The sequence below is a fragment of the Nicotiana tabacum genome, chromosome 6, assembly GCF_000715075.1.
Source record: "Nicotiana tabacum cultivar K326 chromosome 6, ASM71507v2, whole genome shotgun sequence".
Taxonomy (NCBI): domain Eukaryota; kingdom Viridiplantae; phylum Streptophyta; class Magnoliopsida; order Solanales; family Solanaceae; genus Nicotiana; species Nicotiana tabacum.
The window spans coordinates 217,767,319-217,791,491 of NC_134085.1; the positions used below are offsets into that span (position 1 = coordinate 217,767,319).

General features: G+C 35.1%; 2 protein-coding genes across 2 annotated transcripts; both read right to left on the reverse strand.

Moving 5' to 3' along the window:
• Nucleotides 1-2,811: 2,811 nt before the first annotated feature.
• On the reverse strand, nt 2,812-7,040 carry LOC107800572 (calcium sensing receptor, chloroplastic-like). Its single transcript, NM_001325687.1, is given in 6 exon segments — nt 2,812-3,105; nt 3,222-3,353; nt 3,983-4,124; nt 5,145-5,337; nt 6,045-6,290; nt 6,736-7,040. Coding segments are annotated over 6 exon segments (1,197 nt in total). The 5' UTR covers nt 6,982-7,040; the 3' UTR covers nt 2,812-2,867.
• Nucleotides 7,041-9,354: 2,314 nt separating this feature from the next.
• Nucleotides 9,355-9,738, reverse strand: LOC142182340 (uncharacterized). The gene has a single exon (XM_075256609.1). It carries the CDS (start codon nt 9,736-9,738, stop codon nt 9,355-9,357), a length of 384 nt encoding a protein of 127 aa, XP_075112710.1.
• Nucleotides 9,739-24,173: the final 14,435 nt, after the last annotated feature.

The window sequence follows — 24,173 nt, forward strand, 5'->3', positions numbered from 1 at the left end:
TATAAAAGGGGGCCTAAACCTAATTTGGAGGAGATCTAACATACTTTGAAGGAGAATTTACGTACGGGAACACAAACCACGCTTGGAGGAGGCTTTTAACTAGTTTTTCTTCTCTTCTCTTCCTTTAATTTCATAGTTCATTAGTTCTAGAATTTTGGGTGCTACATGAACGTTGTAGTTTGAAGCTTGAATTATTTTTATTATTTTATTATATTGGTTTATTTATTCAATCTTGCGCTTAATTATTTGATTGCTTGATCACCAATTGAATACTATCTACGAATCTAGGATTAAACTCGGGAGAGGGAATTCTAGATTGCATATAAGATTGAGTAGAGCAAGATCTTAATTTTGAGGGGGGAGGGGGTAGATTTGCGGTTAGGATAGAAATATACCTAATCGCCTTGTTTGGTTACTATACATGAATTATTAATGCGTTCTTGTTAATTCTAATTCCATAGGAATATAGGCGTTAGATTAGCTTGAATATGCGAGTTGTACTTCGGGAAAAGGCTACGAGCAATATTAACCGTATCAACCAATAAACCAGATAAATTAATTAGACGATTTAAGTGGAAAACTCAACGGGATTGCTAGCTAACCCATAGCTCTAGAATATTTACTCACATTGAATTCGTCTTTATAATTCAACAACTTGTTTTCTTTAATCTCTTAATTTGTTGCTTTAGATTAATTTTAGTTAAATATTCATACGTTAGGATTCGCTTGAATAGATTAATTGTTTGTTTTAATTTTGTTAATAGTTAATCACAAGTCCCTGTGGGTACGATATCTGGACTAACAATCCTATATTACTTGTTGACGACGTATACTTGCGTATGCGTTAGGGAGCAACACATATCGTTCCTTCAAAGTATAATTGAAATGGATCTTTCAAGGTTAAATATCCACTTTTTAACCCTTCATCGAGATAATGGCCAAGGAAAATCATGGCTTTTGCCTTATCCTGACTTGTTGTTTTATTTCCTTCTTTAATAGTGTCACCAAGACCGTTAGCGTCAAGGTGAATTTCAGCATCAAGTACCCATGACATATAGTTATTCCCAGAGATGTCAAGTACCACAAATTCAAGTTTTGACAAATTTGACATAGTGAAAACTATCATAGAAAATAAGTGAATTAGAATGATAAGAATTGTTATCAATGAAAGAAAAATAAAATCACTGCAGAATATAGTCGTGTATTAACATTCTCTATATAATTGTTAGAACAAATAATTATGTGTAGTGCGATGATGAATTAGTGCTCAATATTACACATAAGAACTTTAGACATGTAAGTATATTTTCAGAGAATAAATAAGTTGAAGTAATCTCATTAATAGGTACTAGTATATTTGTTCTACTTAGAAGACATTTCAATAAGTTAAGTAGGCATAAAACTAGATGATATCAATTCTGCCAAGTTTCAATATTGAATACGATTCATCTAATAGTTAAGTCATTAATTCTAAAGTCATCAATTAGTTTGTATACTTAGGTGATAAATTCATTGAATATACGTTTAAACCTTTTGAAATTTTTGCAAGAATTCCTTCTACGTGACCATTCCGTCATAACATTTGGATGTGGGATTAATTTGTCTAATCATTATAATTCAATTTAATACTTATCTATTTATGTGTAGGTTTAAACTTCTTCGTAGATTATATAATAAAATAACAATTTAACCGAAGCTTATTGTTTTCGTACCAAGGCAATTATTATAATCATATTCAAAACATGTTATGCATATGGTAACTAAATTATACGTTAAAGAAGATCCTAATAGAAACGTTATAAACATAAGAATGTATATCCGGACCGGAAAAGAAATTAACTACCTCTTTTTGGAAGAAGATAAAATTCGAATGAAGCAGATAATCTCAGTTGGTTAGAACTTTGTGCTGATAACGTATTAAGAAATGAGAGCAAAATAGAATAATGGAGACAAGATGTATATAGGAGGAGAATATAGAAGTTATCGTATTTAAGTGTGTTTCTTATGTGTTTTCCACAGGAGAATAACATTCTATTTATAGGTTACAAAATGTCTTCTCAAATTACATGTATTAATGAACTCATTCATTTGGTGTATGAATTCCCAAAGACAGTTACGGAAAGAACATCCACGTACATTGGAAGGGACATCCACATACATTGAATTTCTAACAAACTTATCTTTTTAGAAAATATTTTACCAGACCAAACAATTTGCCAGGGCCTCAAATAATATTTACGTATTTATAATAAAGAACTTCAATATTTACAGTTTATAAATATTGGTGTAGCTGTCAGCAATTTCGAATGAGAATATTTAAAAATCCTGGTGAAATGTTAAAATATTAGTTTAGAGAATATTTCAAGCAACATGATGTTTTCCCCACACAAATAAAATTTCACAAACTATTTTTCAACTAAATTTGATGTCCAAACACAATCGCCCAACTTTCAAATATATTTTTGTTTAATTTCAACTGGGAATATTCTTTTCTTGACTTTTAATAAAATATTGTTCAAATGCCTGCTTCATATTTTGTGATTTGAATTATGCCCAAATTAATGAAGGTGATGCAAGAATTGCTTTGACGATTACTGCAAAATCAAGAGCTTGAACTTGGAAAAACTTAAATCCAAAACAAAGTGAAGGGATGGAACCTCTTAAGCTGAACCTTGCTCAATGTGCCATTAGCACTTACGTTGGATGTAGAATCAAAATCTGAAAACATGCAGTCACATGCTAAAACAAAGTGAAGAATTGAGGCAAAGGATAGTTCATTAGAACTGATCAAAGAATTACACCAGGCTATCTTAAAGAATCCAAAACTATACTATGGCCATTTGTTGGTCATTACAAGGGGAAACTAATTAATCACTATCCCCTGAAAGCAATCTGACGGTGCCTGTTGTACCAAAACGTCTAGCTGCTGCTGGTATGACTCTTGATGGTGATAAGACTTGGGCAAACGAAAAGTTATAAGAATCTGTTCCCAGCCGACTCTGCAACCAACCCCTCCCTCCGGAGAAGCCATCAGTCATGATCCAGCAGTTCTTAAAGCCAAGGCTCGTCAGTGTTTTAGCAACTGTTTTAGCTGAATCAGAGTACCTGAAAAGTTTTAATAATATATCATTGATAACTAAAATTATACATAGGTGCACATAGAGTATAAGAGCATAAGAGAATTAAGTGTGGTGCTCGAGTTTATTATGAGAAAAACTCACGAGTCCATTATCACAATGTTAGACCCTTTGTTGATTTTCTTGAGGTATGATATCTTCAGAGCTACTAACTCAGCTTCCACTTTCTTCGCATTTCTCACGAGACTCCTTAGTTTGCTCGGTAAATCTTCCAAACTGAAATGTACCAGGAGAACAAATCCATAAGTCTAAACAAACTTTATCTCAAAAAAATTTCCACATCTTCCCTAGGAAGTTTTTTCCTCAATACCTTGTCAGAGTTAAATGATTGCATGTACAACATAAAAACAAGGTGAAAGCAAGTATCCTAGACCTGGTTAACTTCTCACTAGTACATAAAGTCAATTCATCTCCAGGTATTACTACCTTCTTTTGTCAATTCCTCCCCCACCCCACCCCCACCCTCTTTTTCCCAACTGGTAAAGGAGAGTGTAGCGAGGAAACAGAAAATGAAGGCCTAGTCAATGATCATACATATTTTAATACCCCCCCAACAAAATCTAATGCTATTTTCTTTTTCCTTTAAATGCTTCTGATGGAGAATTCTCAAGAAATTAAGAGAACCTTCTTAACCTTCAGACAAGTAACATAATAGGCTTCTTTTAGTCTTTATGCATGCCATTCTAAGGTATTTATCTTGATAAGCTTGTTTCTGAGATAGAATGAGAAGCATCCTAAATTTCCTACAATTTGGAACACTAGAATGGTGGTGGAAATACAACATGATGCTTGTAAAGATAGAGCATGGTTCATTTAGCAAGAATGTTAATTTCAAGCCAACTTACGGGATTTGAATCATATTGTTTTTAGCACTAGATGGAAGACGAGGAATTCCAGCCTTATCCTTGTCCTTCTCTGTTCTAATATCAATCAAGACATAATTCTTAGAACACATCTGGTCCAGTGTTTGAGCAGGAGTTAGTTCACCTGGAAATGTCATTCCAAATCAAGTTTCTTTAGTCCCAAAATTAACAGGAAAACGAAAATTGTTTAACAAAACTATAAGCAACAAACTTGGATTCAAGATAATGCTATTAAAGCAAATTGTGAAGGCAATTTCCAGTATGATAACAATTTCAGTCACTCAGGACACCATTATTTGATGTTGCAGAAGTTAATAACTAAATGAACGCTGGTTCTCGACTGATTACATATGGACTTACTTTGCTTTACAGAAAAAAGCCAAGTTTAGTTGTTGTGAAATGCCAAGCTTCTCAACTCCCAAAAATAATAGGAAATCTCAAAATGGCAAGACAGCTACAATGTGATTACTTGATATCAAGACACTGATAATAAAATGGATTGTGAAGGCACCTCCCCTCATGACGATGACAAATTTCACTATTTCAGCTACTTGGGAGACATTTATTGGTAGCAAGAAGGAATTGGATAATCCATCCAACCAAGCCAAAGTTAGTCATGGTCTTATATTTTTGCATTACCTTTTTTTCTTTTAATTTTAATTTTCTTGTGGGGATGGGGAGGTTGGTGGCAAAAACTTTTGAAAAAGCCTTGTTTAGTTTATGTGAAATAGCACTCACACTGTACCACCATTAGAAATGCAGGAAACAAGCAGCATTGAATTTTTAAAACTATTACTTGCATACTGTCATCTTAGTCTAGTTACTTGTTTTCTCATTCTGGTCGAATGTAATTTACGATATTCTAAAGCAGATTGATTTTAAATGCATGACCAATAACCACATGATTGAAAATGAATATTACGTTTCTCACAGATAGTAGCAGGCATTGGTTCTTGGGACCGAGTTCATCTAGAAGTCCCATAATCTAACACTCCTAAATATTATTCTTAGAACTATTATTATGCTTATGTACTTTAGGAGATCCCTCCGGAGTACTACATCTATTCTCAGTTGTATATCTCAGTGGTCTAAAGCGACATAAATTCGGGGAGATAAACAAGAGTAAGAAAACCCATCCAATTACCCTTGTAACCACGAAGGCTGAAAGAGAGAGCGGAGAAAACTGGGGGAAGTAGAAGATATGCCAGGAATAATGAGCCACCGGCCACTGCAATAATAGCTGGATCAGCTGATGAAATTGTTTCAACTGTGGATGAGGCGATTGGTTTGGCCCCTTCGATCACCTTGGATGTCTGTTGAGCTGCATCAACAACTGTCTGCAACCAAACAATCATTTATCTCTTAAAGTTGAGTAAGGAAAGATGAAACCCAAAATATAACGACATGGCAAAGTCCAAGAATATCATTTTCATGTCCAGAAATGGATTAAAGAAGAATAAAGCATTGAATACTATTTTGTTCTATATCCAGTGCTAGTACCTTCACCTTTATCCACCAAGATATTTTTCCTCCCACATATGACTTACATGATTATCGCTTCAACAACAACAACAACAAACCCAGTAGTTTCCTACGAGTGGAGTCTGGGGAGGGTAAGATATGCGCAGCCTTACCCCTACCCCTAGAAGGGCAGAGAGGTTGTTTCCGATAAACCCTCGGCTAGAGAACGACTGAAAAAGAAAAGGTAATTGCAACAAGTAGGAATAACAGCAAGATGAAATAAGAACGAATCCAAGAATGCAGTCAAACTCTAGGTAGTAATAACCATCTATGAATAAAAGATATCATACTAACACTAATGCTAGTGAACTGAGTAAGACAAAGAGAAACGCTCGTCTACCTATCCACCAAGATACTTTTCCTCTCACATATGACTTGCATGATTATTACTTCTTACAAGAAAATTTCACTGGTCAAAAGGCAATGTACAGATGGCTGGCAAAGTGGCAATTTATTCACAAAGCACAGATGAATTTTACTGACTAATTGAAGCATGTGAAACAAGAACTTCCTATAGCCAAACCTTAGCTGCAGTCATCACTGGCTGAGTGTCCATGCCAGCGCTCTGCATTGCCTCTTGGGCTTTCTTAGTGGCATCAGATATGACAGGAGAAGCATTCTTTAAAATTTCTTCTCCTGCCTGCTTTACTAAAGGCAATGCCACATCAACCCCGGGCTTCACAAATTCAATTATGGGCCCAATCACTCGGCTTGCAGCATCAAAGATGTTCGAACCAACCTGTTGAGCTTGATTAACTGCAGATTCTACCTGTAAAGAGGAAGCTTCCGATAAATTGCTAAGAACTAAATTTTTTCACAAACCACAAACACAGAACATAAATTTATGGACCTGCAGTCCTCTGCCATTTAATACACAGCATGTAGAATCATAATTATCCGAGCAAAATATTGTCACAAAAATTCTAACTTTAAAACTATCAGGAATAGTAAATTTAACAACGAAAATCAACAGGAAATGCGGCTAGAACCACAAAATAAATAAATAAATAAAGCTTCAAGTGTTATTCGATAAAACAATTTCTAGAAGAGCTAAAGCAACCAAGGATGTGAAACAAGAATTGTCATTAAATACAAGGGCGAAAGCAAAAAAAAAACTATACCTAGCAGAATTGCCATTAAATAAATGGCTTTTAAAAAACATCCAAGAAAATGTAAAGAGTTAACTCAATTGAGGGAAAATTAGTAAGCGGTACCTGATTAAGGGAAGAGACAATATCTTCCTTGGGTAAGCTGAGTGCTCTGGCTTCATGGGTAGCAGTGAAGAGAGGAAAGAGGAAAAGAGCCGTTGAAGTAGACAGTGATACTGACACAGATTTTGAAGTGAATTCCGGTTTCTGGGAGAGTGTAGGGAAATTAAAGATTTTCGTAGGTGTAGAAGAGGAAGAAGAAGAAGGCGGAGGAAGAGGTGATTTTACGGTGGCTGAAGCTCTTAGTGCCATTGCCTTTCAGCCTCTTGCCACCGCTTGCCTGAGTCTGTCCCTCCAATGAAAGTTGGTTGTGTTTATGGCCTCTGTTTTGTGGTATAATAAAGGTTTGTATCAATGATAGCTAATGTGTGATGAGAAATTGAGAAACCAACTCAACGGCTGAATTTATTTTTCGTGTTCCTTGGTCCTTATAATCCGACGTGGTATTACAAAATTCTGATGAGGCCATAACCATGATGACACGTGGCTTACAAGATAGAGAAAAATGGGGCCCTTTTCCTACTGTGTACTACATCTGTCTACCTTTTGCTTATGCGGACTGGAGTAGTACTGGGGATCGTAAGATTAGTAGTACAACACTTTGTCGCAAGTTTTATTTCGTGTCTCGTACAACTAACACTAGTTGTATGAGGTTCTTTTTTGTCTTACAAATTTGTAGACCTCAATCTTACACTTTTGAATCTACAGAAATTTGGGTTCACAAAATTGTGAGATAAAAAAGTTGCCTCATACAACGAGTATCAGTTGTATGAGACATAAAATAAAATTTTCCTTGTGAGACCTTTCTGGGTGTGTTTTGGTACGAAGGAAAATATCTTTCAATTTATTTATGTTTGGTTGACCTAAATATTTTAGAAAATATTTTTTTCATGAACTTATTTTTCTCCAATTTGAGAAAAATATTTTCCCTATCAACAACAACATACCCAGTATAATCCCACAAGTGGGGTCTAGGGAGGATAGTGTATAGCAGACCTTACTCCTACCTAGCAAAATAAAGAGGTTGTTTCCAATAGACCCTAACTCCAAAAAAGGTGAAAAGAGAGAAAGGAAGAAGACGAAGAAGAAAGAAAGAATAGGTGGGCAAAAGACCATAAGGAAAATGGGAGAAAGACAACTATAGTAACAACAACAATAACAACAACAACGAAACTAGTAACATAAAATAGCATCAAGCAGTAACAAACTGGAACAAACGATACACAGGAACGAAAAAATAAGGGAGCTACTAATACTACTAAAAAAGAATGGGAAACTCTCGACTACCTACTAGACAACTACCCTAATCTTCGACCTCCACACCCTTCTACCCTGGATCATATCCTCGGTGAGCTGAAGTAGCGCCATATCATGCCTAATCACCTCTCTCCAATACTTCTTCGGCCTTCCTCCACCCCTTCTCAGCCCCGCCACGGCCATCCTCTCACACCTCCTAACAGGAGCATCCGTACTCCCCCTCTGCACATGCCCGAACCACCTCAGCCTCAACTCCCACATCTTGTCCTCCACTGGGACCACTCCTATTTTTTCCGAATAACTTCGTTCCTAATCTTATCTCTCATGGTGTGCCCTCACATCCATCTCAACATCCTCATTTCCGTTACTTTCATCCTCTAAACATGGGAGTTTTTGACTGGCTAACACTCAGCCCCATACAACATAGTAGGTCTACACACCATTCCATAGAACTTACCCTTAATTCTTGGTGGCACCTTTTTATCACACAAAACATCGGATGCGAGCCTCCATTTCATCCATCCCGCACCGATACGATGGGAGACCTCATCATCAATCTCTCTGTTACCCTGGATTACTCGAGATACTTGAAACTATCCCTCCTCGGGATGACTTGGGTATCAAGCTTCATATCCACGCCCGCTTCATGAGTCTCCTCACTGAACTTACACTTAAAGTATTTCGTTTTGGTCCTGCTCAACTTGAAATCTTTAGACTCTAGGGTCTACCTCCAGACCTCCAGCCTCGCATTGACCCCGCTCCTCGTCTCATTAATCAGCATTATGTCATCAGCAAATAACATGCACCATGGCACCTCTCCTTGAATGTGTCGTGTCAGCACATCCATCACCAGAGAAAATAAGAACGAGCTAAGAGTCAATCCCTGGTGCAACCCTATCACTACTGGGAAGTGATCTGAGTCACTTCCCATTGTCCTCACCCGAGTCTTAGCACCATCATACATGTCCTTGATTACCCTAGTGTAAGCTACCGGAATGCCGCTAACCTCCAAACATCTCCACAGAACCTCCCTTAGAACTTTATTATACGCCTTTTCTAGGTCTATAAACATCATGCGCAAGTCCTTCTTTCTCTCCCTATACTGCTCTACCAATCTCCTCACCGGATAAGTGGCTTCCGTAGTCGATCGCCCGGCATAAATCCAAACTGATTCTCAAAAATAGACACACTCTTTCTCACCCTGATTTCCACCCCCTCTCCCATATTTTCATAGTATGACTCAGCAGCTTGATACCCCTATAGTTATTGCAGCTTTGTATATCACCCTTGTTCTTGTACAAAGGAATCATCATACTCCACCTCCATTCTTCGGGCATCTTCTTCGTCTTAAAGATAATATTAAACAACTCAGTAAGTCACTCCACGCCTGCACGGCCCATACTCTTCCAGAATTCTATCAGGATCTCCTGGCCCATTTGCTTTTCCCCTACTCATCTTACGCATCGCTACCATAACCTCTTCGACTTTAATACATCTACAATAGCCAAAATCATGCAGACTCTCGGAGTGCTCCAACTCACCCAACACAATGCTTCTGTCCCCCTCCTTGTTCAACAATCTGTGGAAGTACGTCTTCCATCTTCGTCTAATATGGGCATCTTCTATCAATACCATGCCGTCCTCATCTTTGATGCACTTCACTTGGTCCAAGTCACAAGTTTTTCTCTCCCTCACTTTGGCTAACCTGTACAACTTTTTGTCCCCGACTTTGCTCCCAAGCTCCGCATACATGCATCCAAAGGCAACAGTCTTAGCTGTCGTAACCGCTAACTTTGCCTCTTTCTTTGCCTTCTTATAACATTCCCAATTCGTCCTCTTTTCCTCCTAGTTTGTGCTCTCCACTAGTTTCAAATAAGCCGTTTTCTTAACTTTAACTTTACCTTGGACCTCCGTATTCCACCACCAATCCCCTATACATCTCCCAGGGTATCCCTTTGTAACCCCTAAAGCCTCTCTCGCAGCTTCCTAATGTAGTTCGCTGTCATGGCCCACATCACAGTCGTATCCCCACTACTCTTCCAAAATATTTTCCAAAACTCCTTCTCAACCTTCCCCACCCTATGCCCTATCCCAACCCACCCCCACACCCCACCTTCATCCACCCAACCCCACTCTACCCCAACCCTAACCCCACCCGCCCCACCCCAATCCTAAATAAAAATATTATTAATAATACTTTCTTTTCATGTTATAGATAGATTTTTTTTCATTTCAACAAATGAGTATTTTTTTTCATGATATAAACAAATATTTTTTCATTTTAATAATAAAAAAAAACTTTTTTTTCATGTAGAAAAAGTATTTTTTTTATTTCAATAAAAAAAGTATTTTTTATGATGTAAAAAAGTATTTCTTTTTTCATTTCAACAAAATGAGTATTTTATTTCATGATGTAGAAAAAGTATTTTCTTTTATTTTAATAAGATGAGTACTTTATTTTCATGTTGTAGAAAGAGTACTTTCTTTTTCAACAAAAAAAAGAGTATTTTTTTTAGTTATGGAGCACAAATTTTAACGTAATTTTTGCATAACAAAAGTAAAGCGTCACATTAGTTCCTTTGGGTTTGTGTGGATTTTTAGAGACTTGGGGGAGGGGGAGGGGGCGGTGAAGAGAATAGCATACAAATATATTTTCTACTCTCTAACCAAACGCTAGAAAATATTTTTCGAAAAATATTTTCCACTCACCAACCAAACAAGGGAAAATAAGTGATAAAACCACTCATTTTTCATGAAAAATATTTTCTAGGAAAACATTTTCCATGAAAAATATTTTCCTTCATACCAAACACACCCCCAATCGCTTCTCCTTTTTCTTTTGGATTCAAGGTTAACCACAAAACTAGGAAACAAACGATAATGTTATGTTTGCAGCATAGATAAATTCAAAATTTAAATTTAAAGGGTTTAGCTTTTAAAATTTTTAGCATTAAAAATATTGTATTACTACTAAAATTATGGGTTTAAATTTAATATTTATTGATATTTTAATAAGTTTGATATTTAAATTCATATTCCGTATCGAAAGTTATGAGTTTTGTTGAACCGTAACCAAAAAACTTTCAACAAAACTACATTGACCCTGTGCACCAGCCGGAGAAATCCTCCTGTTAGGCATTCTATTTCGGAATCCTTAGGTAATAAGCCAAAGTAGAGGAAACACGACTTAAAGTAGTATGACTTTTTGACTTTTTTATTTTGGTCCAAAATAAATATCATTTTATATAATCAAGAAGCAATTAACTTTATATTTTCGAAATTTGCCCTTATTTATATATCACAATGCGTTGAGTTAACAATATGCAAATTTTAGTTAATGGTAATTTAGTCTAAATATTTTTTTCCTTTAGGAAATAATATTTTCTTAAGATGTGCGCCAAAAGACAAAAAGCCACTTATTTTGGACCGAAGGAGTAGTGTATATGACATAACTTTAATGCTAGAATTTTTCGGCACTGTGTTGAATGGAATACTGAGTTATAGTAGGGATGGCAAGCGGTGCAATGCGGGTTTTCTCTTAACCCGCAAAAATTCAATCCGCCCCGCTTCGTATAGCAAATGCACTCGTGTTCACCAGCTCCGCATTCACACCCGCATCTACCTGCCCTGCCCCGCTCTGCACCCGCTTAACTTTTTTTCCCCTTTATTTTGTTAGTTTATTTATATTTTAATCTTTTGGCTGGAATTTTTTTATACATTTATGAGATCTACTCATACTTTTTATTAATTTTAAAGAATTGCAGATTTTGTTGAGTGTCAGACTTACTGTAATTCCTTTTGGGTTACTAGTAAACGAATTGTTCATTCTTTCTCCACATAACATTTCTATTCAATCGCTTTATTTTACTGTATCAAAAGTCTACTGATTTGAAAATACCGAATTTATTATGTTAGAAGTTTACTTAGCTTAGACCCAATTTCCATTAGTTAAAATTGAGTTTCCTTTTTTAATGAAATTTTAAAATCCGCAATCGCACAGTTTTTATTTTGTTTATTTCGCCCCGCCCCGCCCCGCATCTGCATATGTTTAAATACGCCCCGCATGTGTTTAAACCCGTACCGCCCCGCACCCACACCGTCCCATTTGCAATCTCTAAGACCCTAACCTTTAGCTACTCAGTAAAGTTCACTTCTTTTTTTGGCGATCTTCTCCACAGAAAAAGGCTACGACATATATATTCAGCCATGAGCCAGCTTGGTGCAAAAGCCGAAAGGAATTCCGAATTATTCCAGCTCGAGCATCCAACTATCCAAATATTTCAGCAACCATCTGATCATTGGACCAGTGTCCATTATGTTAGGTTAAAGCCCCGTTTATTTGAGCCCAACAAAATTGACCCAAATTAAAACGTAGATCTTGATTGATTGGACTGACTGGTTTAGCCCAATTCAAAAGTTAAGAAGAAAACACAATCAGCCCTAATAACAAGAAACTATATACACATAGAACATAAGACATATATGGAGGGGAGGTTGGAACAATACGGATCCGAGCCGTGGAATTAACCATGGATTCTTATGTCAAAGGTTGATTGATGCTTTATGCACTATCTACCTTTTTTAATAGAACATAAGATATATTATTGCTTGTAATAAATCCATTATGGATGTGGCAACTTCTAGGAATTAAAGGACTAAAAATGAGCAACTATTTTCTACAAGATATAAATATTCCCAAAAAGTTTTGTTAACATACCAGAAAACAATCATCTTAGTCTTACATATATATAATTACAACTATAATACAAAATAACCAGATTGATAGTAGCAGTATCTAAATCATAAATTCAGGAAATAATAAACGTGACAACCAAAAAATTATTTTTAATTTGAGGCTTATTTTAACAATTCATGACAAATCCACCAAGCACTCTGATGTAAGCATCTGTTCAAATACAGATGATGAATTGAAGTATCAGATTATTAAAAACATATTGTTCTAAGGGACTAACAAAGACATACACTATGTGACAACACCAAAATATTAGTTTTTCAGCTTTCAAAAAGGAAAGAGAGTGAAGCCTAATTCAGAAAAAAACATGGAGGAGCTAGCTCTATTCAGTTTTGGACTTTTGATGAGCTAATTTTGTTTGTTGCCTCTTGGAAGTATTATATACAGGACATTAGTTGTACTAAACCTTTATCATTAAACTTGATCCTATGACAAGCCATGACAAATATTGCTTGTAGTAAGCATTCAATGTTTCTAAGAATATAAATTTTTTGCATCATCGTTGTAAGTCGACCTACAATAACACGTAATTTTCCATTACAAGCTTTCCATTACAAGCTCAGTGAAATAATTGAAAAATAAAATAGTACTATTTTTGTTGTTGTTATTGTAAAATAGTACTTCCTACGTTTCAAAATTAGATGAGGTATTTTCCTTTTTAGGCTGTTCCAAAATAAATGACACATTTTTAAATTTTGAAATAATTAAATTGTAAACTCTTCATTTTACTCATTTTACCCGTACTGAGAATAGACAAGAGGGGTTGCTCTGATGGTAAGCAACCTCCACTTCCAACCAAGAGGTTGTGAGTTCGAGTTTCCCCAAGAGCAAGTCGGGAAGTTCTTGGAGGGAAGGATGCCGAAGGTTTATTTGGAAAGAACCTCTCTACCCCAGGGTAGGGGTAAGGTTTGTGTACACACTACCCTCCCCGAACCCTATTAAGTGGGATTATATTGGGTTGTTGTTGTTGTACCCGTACTGAGAATCTTTTATAAGTCACAAAAGTCTTTTTTTTCCTTAAATTCCGTACCGAATCAAACTACCTCGTGTAATTTGAGATGGAGGGAATAATTTACTATAACCTTTCGAATTACACTGATAGTGTAAAAATTATTTATGTTGTGCCAATTCATAATCAACGTAATCATAAATTGTCAATAATTGTAGATAGTAAACTACAAAAATACCCAATAAAGACAATCAACATATAATTATAACACCTCTTTTCTTCTTTCTAGTATATATACAAACCACTGTTCCCAATCCTCCTAATCATAAAACAAACCACTTCTAATTAATCTCCTCTCTAAGTATAGAATGGAAAGCTCAAAATCCCAATCATCTGAGTCTTTAAACAACTCATCCAAAAATATCCAAGAAAAGCAAGTGATAAAAAGAAAGTCAAAGTTAATTTCCTCAAATGATGGAAAGAAATTTATTGGAGTGAGACAAAGGCCTTCAGGTAGATGGGTTGCTGAAATCAAAGATTCTTCACAAGAACTCAGGCTATGGTTAGGAACTTTTGACAGAGCAGAAGAAGCAGCTTTGGCTTATGATAATGCTGCACGTCTTCTTCGTGGTAGAAATGCCAAAACAAATTTCAAATACCAAGGAATCTTGAAACCCAATGAAGAAAACTGCAGTTTGTTGGAAAAAAATCCAAGATTATATCAACTTCTTAAACTTGCAATCATGAAGAAACTTGCAGGGAATAGATATCAAAATGAAATAGAAACAGAGGCATTTGTTCAAGAAAATATGGGTTGTGATCAAGATAAAGAAGAGATCTGCAGGATCCAATTACAAGGAAGTAGTTCAAAGGTTTATTCTTCAGTGATTGTGGCTCCTTCTTTTAGTGCTTCTGTAGCTGATCAAAGTGGGAAAAAAGACCAAGAAGAAGAAGAAGAAGTTGAAGAAAATCACTATCAAACTAGTGCTCAATTATTTGAGTGCCTTTTTTCTCATGCAAATAAGTCGTCGGCAGAGAATAATGGATTAAACAGTTCCTTTTGATGTAGCTTAATTAGTATAGGAGTAGCATTTTTCTCTATATTTGCTTGTCTCTGCTGAGATCAGTTTAATGCAATACATATTTACTTTTTGACACCAAAGTTTATTTGCTGTTCTCTTCTTATTCTTCTGCCTAGCCATGGACGTTTATGGTTCGGTTTAGATCGGTTTTTTCCTAAAAAGAAATCAAATCAAGTAAGTCGATTTTTCAAATATTGGAACCAAACCAAACCAATTAAGTCGGTTTTTTATCGATTCGGTTTTTATCGGTTTTTGTCGTTTTCGGTGATTTATCGTTTTTTTCTTAAATATGAGACATACACTACCAAACGCATATTCCGGCGACTACATTTTCAACGTAATACTATCAAATCAATTGCTCTTTGAAAAATCTATCATTTACCAAGATATATTGATGATAATTGAATTAAATAGTGATGAATAATTTAAGTACTCAATTAAAAATTAATTATTTTTATCATGAAATAAATTCTTGTACTTGCAAAAGAAAACTACCAATCAAACTAGAATGTAAAGGCAAAGAATTAGATTATTATAATAGCAAAAAACTAGACTAAAAATACAAATGACTAATATGTACGACAAAATTTTAGAAATTTTATATAAAAATACATATATGTAGGTGTAATAATAATTTTAAATAGTTACTTTTATAGTCGGTTTGGTTCGATTTTCGGTTTGGTTCGGTTGTTCGTGTTTTTATGAACACCCCAACTTCTAGCATATTATGATGGAACTCCAACACGCGGAAAGTTCCAGTATAATATACTGGAGATTGGAGCACCGGTGCTCCACTCTCCAGTATATTATGCTGGACCGATATATTATACTGGAGTTCTAGTATATTATACTTGAGTATTTTTCCGGATTTTGAATAGTGTTTTCGTTCAGATTTATTTTTACATGAAAAGTGGCTATATTTCGATTACTTTTGAAACTATGGCTATTTTTGAATGACCACTTATAAATCTGGCTATTTTTGAATTTCTCCCCGTTTAGCATATTTGACCATTGGGCTGCGGAGATCTTTACATAAATAGCTAACTGGATTCCCTTTTTACTTTTTCTAGCTGATTTACATAAATTGTAGTACACGATTGTGCATATTATACAAATATTGTACATCAATTATAGATTTGCCGGTTATTTTTAGTTTAAACGGCTGGATAAGTGGCTATTTAGGCGACCTTTGGCCCTATGGCAGAATTCTTACCTAACTATATTATAATAGAAACCAATTTACCATATTTATTTAGGTTCCTTATTAATTACTTTGTATATCTATATTTACAAGTTATATATTGTCAAGGTAGGCCCATGCTTCAATGGACCGGGATACAGACCATTATGATCCAACTTACGAAATGGAGCTAGTTTCTCGACTTTATTCATAAAAACTAAAGTTGGAGTGTCATACATAAAAGAGATTTTTACATTCCTATGCCATATAGTAAACTATATTACCCTCCATGCTTAACTGTTAATATAATTACCTTTTATATACCTAATTACCATTTATATATATTTTAGAGGTTTTAATGGTATTAATTAGTCTCGTAATTTAACTCTACCGTATATTCCCACTCCCCCCAAGTTTCTCTCTCCAAATCTCACCCCCTCACCCACGTATCAAACCACACCCCACGATTTTCTCTTCAATCACCCACTATTTTCTCTTCTAAAACCAACGAAAATCTGTATCCCCTTCACCATTGACAACCATTAAAAAGCTTTGAAACTTTGAATTCGAATTTGGGTTTTCAAAAGACATTGTTTGTGGATTGGATGTTGTTGCAAAGAATTGAGAATTCTCTCTACATCTCTATCTATCTCTCAATCCCAAATTTCAATAATATAAAGCAAAGGAAAAGAGAGCAGCAATTCCACCATTGACAGTCATTAAAAAGCTTTGAATTCGAATTTGGGTTTTTAAAAATTATTATTTATTTGGATTAGGTGTTGTTGCAAATAATTGGAAATATGGTTTGGAGTTTATATCTCAATTTTGAGGGGTTTTGGTGAAGATTAGACTTGATTGTAAAAATTGTACGGGGTGCCCTATTTGGTCGCCCTCATTTAACCTATACCCATTTTTTTTAAAAAAAAGTTTTAACTTGTACCCACTTTTTAAACAACTTCAGCCCCCTTTCTCCTCCTTCTCCTCCTCTTCAAAGTTTTATCTTTTCTTTTTTTAGAAGTAAGTTCAGCCCTATCTGCTTCTTCTTATTTCTCCGGTGAGTCCTATAAATTTTCAATCATTTTATCCTTTTCGCCGACACCCTCAGCTGTAAAGGTTCTATCTTGGTTTTGCAACTTGAATCTTATTCACAATTTTGATATGAAAATGGGACAAGAAAAATTAATTATTAATTTTATATTGTTGTTTGGTGAATTGGGTCTGACGAAAATTGGAGATTTCAGTTGTCGATTGGATTGGTAATGTGTTGATGTTTCCTGGTTCCTGTTAATGTTGCTTTAAGTTACTTCGTTTGGGTACAACATGCCTCCTAGAGCTCTAGAGCTGAAGTTCGCCAATTGCAAACAAAAATTTCAGCTCTAGAGCTGAAGTTCGCCAGTCTCTAGAGCTGAAGTTCGCCAGTTACAAAAACAAAAACTTCAGCTCTAGAGCTGAAGTTCGCCAGTTACAAAATAAAAACTTCAGCTCTTACAAAAATCAAAACTTCAGCTCTAGAGCTGAAGTTGGCCTGTTGAAAAATAAAAACTTCAGCTCTAGAGCTGAAGTTCGCCAGTGACAAAAACAAAAACTTCAACAATTACAAACAAAAACTTCAGCAAATAGAGAACAAAACTTCAGCTATTATGCTTAAGTTTAGCAATTACAAAGAAAAACTTCTGCACACTTGGTTCAACGTATGCTGAAGTTACGCGAAAAAGTGGGTACGCTTGCAATTTTTTTTGTAAAGCGGACACAAGTTAAAACGTGACCCAAAAAGCGGGTATAGATGCAAATGCCCGACTTGGTTTTGGCTGAATTTCAGATTGAAACTCGAAGAAGAAGAAGAAGAAGAAGAAGAAGAAGAAGAAGAAGAAGAAGAAGAAGAAGAAGAAGAAGAAGAAGAAGAAGAAGAAGAAGAAGATATGCCATACATTATATTGCAGAAATTGTAGTAAAATTGTTGAAAAATTATAGAAAAAATGTATTCTGTTGTTTATTTATTTTTCTTTTATTCATTTAACTATCGTATGAAAGTTGAACAACATTGTATAAAAATTATATTTAAGTTTTATGATATTGTAGTTGTATATAACTGAGTAGAAATAATGTATAAAAATTGTAGATAAGTTGTATAATATATAATTAGTTGTATGAAATTTGTTTTTACTATGTATAAATTAGATACAAAATATACAAAAGACATATTGTATAAAATTTGTATTTAAGTGGTATTTTATTGTAGTTGTATATAACTAAGTAGAAATAATGTATGAAAATTGTAGATAAATTGTATAATATATAACTAGTTGCATGAAATTTATTTTTACTATGTATAAATCAGATACAAAATATACAAAAGATATATTTTATAAAATTGTATAAAAAATATTTAGTTCTATCGAAGTTCGTTTAGAACATAATAGAAAGAACGTATAGTGCCTTGCAGCTTAATTCCAAACTCTCACAGCTACTACAATAACAATGTAGTTTTGGTTCTGTAATCACCTTTCTAAGCCATAGGAATGTGGGTTGTCCCGACACATTGTGTTATAGAATATGAAACAGGTCATGGACGATTTTATGTAGATTATAATATGTTGGAAAGGTTCATTTTTAGGATAATGAAATTTATTTTGGACACAAATTAAGTTTAGTTCGACACTTATATCACTATTTGTTCATAAAATACCTTCATAAGAATCTGACGAGCAAGAAAAGCAAATAAAAAAAATGCTAAAGGTAAAGTAATTATATTTTTCACTTTTTATGTTCATCGCTGTTTTAATTTTTGTTTGTGTTAACATAATTTAAGATTATGCACTGTGGAGGTAACTTCGTGCCCCGCAGGAATGTGAGCACAAGCAGTTGAACTTTTACCGTTTATCTGTTTATAGTCCAAACTCTCAGATACTTATGAATGATTAAAACTTGAAGGAGGAATGATAACTTTCAAAAATAGCTCAGGGCGTGATCTGTTTCATTTTGATTGGAAAACATATAGACGATATATTTATTAAAACTCACACAAAAACTTATTTGGAGTGTGAGTTGAAGATCAGGAGAAAAAAGGGGAAAGAGGTGAAAAAAGAAGGAAAATGATGTAACTAAATCCCTTAATTGAAGGCATTAATAATGGATTTGAAGCCTTTTAACGTGGAATGTATATATTTTGTAAACAAAATTTGTGTAGGTAGGATAATTTACTAAACATGAACATTTAGGGTAATAAAATTTCCAATAGTGTATAGGAATGAAAAAATTTCAATTCTAAAATTAGAAGAAGAATTTAAATCTTCACTTTAAATTTAAAAGTCGTCATCTGCTAATCTTTCGTCCACCTTACCCATAATAACAAAATATAAGCTAGCGTTTAGACATAGATTTGATTGAAACTTGAAAAAAGAATTTTTGAAGTTGTGTTAAAAATAATTTTTGAAAGTTAAAATTGTGTTTGGATATGGATTTTATTTGAAGAAAAGTTAAAGTTTTGTAAGTGGAAGAAAGAAATTTGCCTAAACCATTCGGGAACTTGAAATTTTTTAATTTTTTTTCTTCAAGATATGATCATATTTCATAAACATTACAACAACAACAACAACAACAACAACAACAACAACAACAACAACAACAACAACAACGACGACGACGACGACCCAGTGTAATCCCACAAGTGGGGTCTGGGGAAGGTAATATGTACGCAGACCTTACCCTTACTTTTAGGGGAAGAAATGTTGTTTCCAGGAGACCCACGGCTCAAGAAGGCCACAAGAGACGATATATTAGTGCCATCAATAGAATCACAATAAAATGACAACAATATAAGAAATATGAAATAGATGGAAAGTACGATAATAACCAGCAGATAAAGCCCTGCATCAGTTGATGACTACTAGCATCCAAATAGTAACTCCTAACTGGCTAATCTCACCCTGGTGCACCGTAGAAATATTCACAACTTTCTCCTAACCTGCAACCTTAATGCTCGACCCCCACAATTCCCTGTCCAGGGCCATGTCCTCAGTAATCCTAAGTCGCGCCATGTCATGCCTGATCACCTCTCCCCAATACTTCTTAGGTCGCCCTCTACCTCTCCTCATGCCCACCACAGCCTGTCGCTCGCACCTCCTCACCGGTGCATCAGTGCTCCTCCTCTGAATGTGCCTGAACCATCTGAGTCATGCTTCCTGCATCTTGTCCTCCATGGGGGCCACGCCCACCTTCTCTCGAATATTTTCATTCCTAATCTTATCTATCCTTGTATGCTCGCACATCCACCTCAACATCCTCATCTCTGCTATTTTCATCTTCTGGATGTGTGGGTTCTTAACCGGCCAACACTCAGTCCCACATAACATGGCAGGCCTAGCCACTGCTCTATAAAAACTACCTTTTAGTAACGGTGACACTTTCTTGTCACACATGACTCCCGACGCTAACCTCCACTTCATCCACCCCACACATATACGGTATGTGACATCCTCGTCGATCTCCCCGATCCCCTGAATAACCGACCCAAGCTACTTGAAACTACTCCTCTTAGGAATGACTTGAGAGTCAAGCCTCACGTCCACTCCCTCTTCCGTCGGCTTGACCCCAAATTTGCACTCGAGGTATTCCGTCTTCGTCCTGCTCAACTTGAAACCTTTAGATTCAAGGGCATGTCTCCAAACCTCCAACCTCTCATTGACGCCGCCTCATGTCTCCTCAATTAGAACTATGTCATCAGCAAATAACATGCATCATGGCACCTCCGTCTCCCTCAAGTTGCCATGCTATACTTAACGGTAGGTCTCTTGTTGGTTTAGGTAAATAAAATTTCAGGTAGGATGCTTCTTTAATCAGCGACCTATGAATTCGATGCATCTTTTTTCTTTTTTAAACTTTTTTATGATTTAATCGGTATATAGTGTATCATGAAAGGTAAAAGAAAATATATGAAATGATTGTAAATATAAGCTGTCTCTTTTAAGTTTTATCATTATTACTAATCATCAAATAGCGCACGCAAACAAAAATTATCTCACTATCAACAAGTCATTATATTGCTGTGACGGACATGTGTTTTGTCACAGTATGCTCCATATATCATTTGGAATTATTGATCTGTTTAATGTCAATCTTGTTATTATTGTCATGTCCATTATCACCTCTTTGTCAATTGTGTCAATTTTGTTATTATTGTCATGTCCATTATAACCTCTTTGTCAATTGCATCATGTTCCGGGGGGCTTAATATTTATGTTCATGAAATGAGGACACTTTCTACTCAAACAACTGTGCAATGTGATAAATTTGTCACATGTGACGAAAGAGACCTATATGCAAATTATTCGAGTACTGTTTTACAATTACATCTCTCACTAAGGGGCACCATTTTCTGAAGTAATATCCGAAACAACATTTTACTCTTTTTTTTGGGTTGGTAAATCATATTGTTTGACTAAAAAGATATTGGAACCTTTTTAGGACAAATCAATCAAAGAAAGAGAAGGGAAAAATCTTAGTTAAACATAATGAATTCCAGATCAATGAGCTAATTGAATAAGTAGCATATAAGATGAAACAGAGGTAACCAATCTTATTGAAACTTTCGTTGTGTCTCTCATTAATCAATGGGGAGGTTGTTTTACATATCCTCCTTTCGAGATTGCTATATTGTTCCTTTTGTGTTTAGGAAGATTACACAAGAGGGAAGTAAGGAGAGCGGGAGAAGCCCCAGATCCCCTTAACCGAAGGTTTTTCCTTACTATATATAGTCATGGGACCTTTGCTATCTACTTGGTTCGACGGTCTTACATTATGTCTGTCTTGGTCGTCCTCTAAACATCGTTTCTTCTGGCTCGACGGATATCGAGAATGCTTGATGTGGAATAGGCCATGTCGTCTTTCACCTCCTTGCCGTCTAGACGGGACGTTGGTCAGCTTGACGGCAATGACCAATACACATATAGTAGTATAGATGCTATTATCTACTAATAATAGAATAAAGGCTTGTTGCACGTTAAAGCATGTGAATGATCCACAAGAGGCCGCATTCCACACCATTGACAAGTGCTAAACATTCAGGTAATAATTTGAAGATAACAAACGAGAAAAATTTCTCCAGATATTGAGAGAGAACTTAATATTGCTGGTAATGAATTCTGAATTTAGTGGGTGGCCTTCAACAAGAGCGAAAATGTGAATTCAGAATCAAGTGGTTTTAAGTTTTAACTACCAAAGGTTTGTGGTGCGGTGGTAAATACTCATACTCCTCAATTCTTAATAGTTTGGATTCGAGTCATGAAAATGAAATCACCATATGTAACGAACGTTTTTACCACCCATAGTGAAACTGTCCGGACCCAAATTCATAGGAGACCCAAAACCAAGTATTGGACATAGAGTGGGAAACTAACAAAAAAAAATCAAATGGTTTAGGCGACCTAGAATCCTTCTTTTCTCAGGGGCTAGTTTCAAGGAAGAAATATTATTGGCAGAATAATCTTTCAGAAGCAGCTGTGTGGGCACATCACCACTCTATGAATTACAACACAAAAAAGCTAGAAGCAAAAGAAGATCCTCAATATTGAAAGTGACAGAGACTCTTTTCTTTTCCATTAACTGATGCTATTCAGAGGTACAGTCAAAAAAATTACTACTATTTTGATTGCTCCAACCTACTAAATTCTTGACTAGGTTTCTAGCTTTGCAAAAGGAATGTGATACCAGATTCCTAAGAGTTCCCATCACTTGTAAAGATTCTCTGACGATTTGGCACTTTATACAACAATTTTCCAATTCCTCTTTACTTTCACAGGCACAACATGTTCCCCACTTTCAATACTTTCTTTAGAAGGTAAACTTTCTCTCCTGAAGGAAAACAAAAGAAACCCCCCAAACTAGTAAAAACAACCTTTGACTCACTAATTGTGAAAGTGACATCCAACCACATAGTTGGTAACGAATTGATTCTTTGTAAATATAGTTCAACTTTTAAACTAAATCTAAGTGATAAATCCATGTGGGTGCATTAATCTCAAATGTAGCATTCCAATCAATCGTGGATAGTTGGAAATTGGAATAGCACATTTAATCCAAAACCATAGAAAGTGCCAGTTAAAAAGAAATGAAGTATCACCAGCCAATTCCAGATATGACAAAGGAAGAGTATATTCACCAATTCTAATTCTTTTTTTGCAGAGTGTCACTGCAGTGGGCAAAATGGGGATCAAATTAATTGCATAGATTTTCCGCAAAGAATCATAAGTATTCAACTTGACATCAGTAGAAAAATGACTTACGGCAACCAGGAATAGATATGAGGCATAAAAAGAAGAAAAAGAAAATGGGGCAAAATACATAACTGGCCAGTCGACTAAAACTAGTAATTACATTCGCTAGCCAAAAAATGTATAAAATACATAAATTTTTTGTATATAATAAAAAAGATATTTTTTATCGATTATTATTTTTGTGAGCGGCTAAGATTATAAGATATCTCAAGAAAATACCCATATCAACTAGTAAGAGCAACTCAACAATTCTTAATTAGTTCTTGGATAGCAACTTTTTCTTATGGAAGGGAACAGTAATCGAAATAATAGGTGCAATTGCACGGAGATGCATTAAATATATCTTAAAGCTTCCCTCAGAACCCCGAAAAGTTCAAATGCAATTACCGATATGCTTTTTTCACCAAAATGAAAGAAAGATATAAACCGCACTCTTTTCGGATAGAAAAACTATGCAAATAGGACTAAATATCTACATGTGCATATAATTACAAACTTATAAGGTATTTTTTTGTCATCCAAAATAAGCGATTTTTTCAGATTTCAAAAATGATTAATTATTATTTTTTTCTATATTGCCTTTGGAGTAAATAGTGTTGGATTATTTATGTGAAAAGATAGTAAAGGTTAATATGATCAATTTTATTGCTAATTAATGTTAAAAGATGAATTTCTTAATCTGTGTGAAAACAGTTAAAAAATCATTTATTTTGGACCGGAGGGAGTATTTCTCTACACAACTAAACCAAAACCAGACCTTAATTACATATTCTGGAACTGATTACTGTTCTCTTTCTGCCTTTAGTACGGTAATTATCCTTTTAAGATGACAAATCTTTGTGAAAATTGTGCAAATTAAATCTACACATTTTAGCAGAAAATCCAACAAAACGCAGTTAATACATCTTAAAAGACCAAACATGAACATATCATGAACTGCGGAAGCAATTAA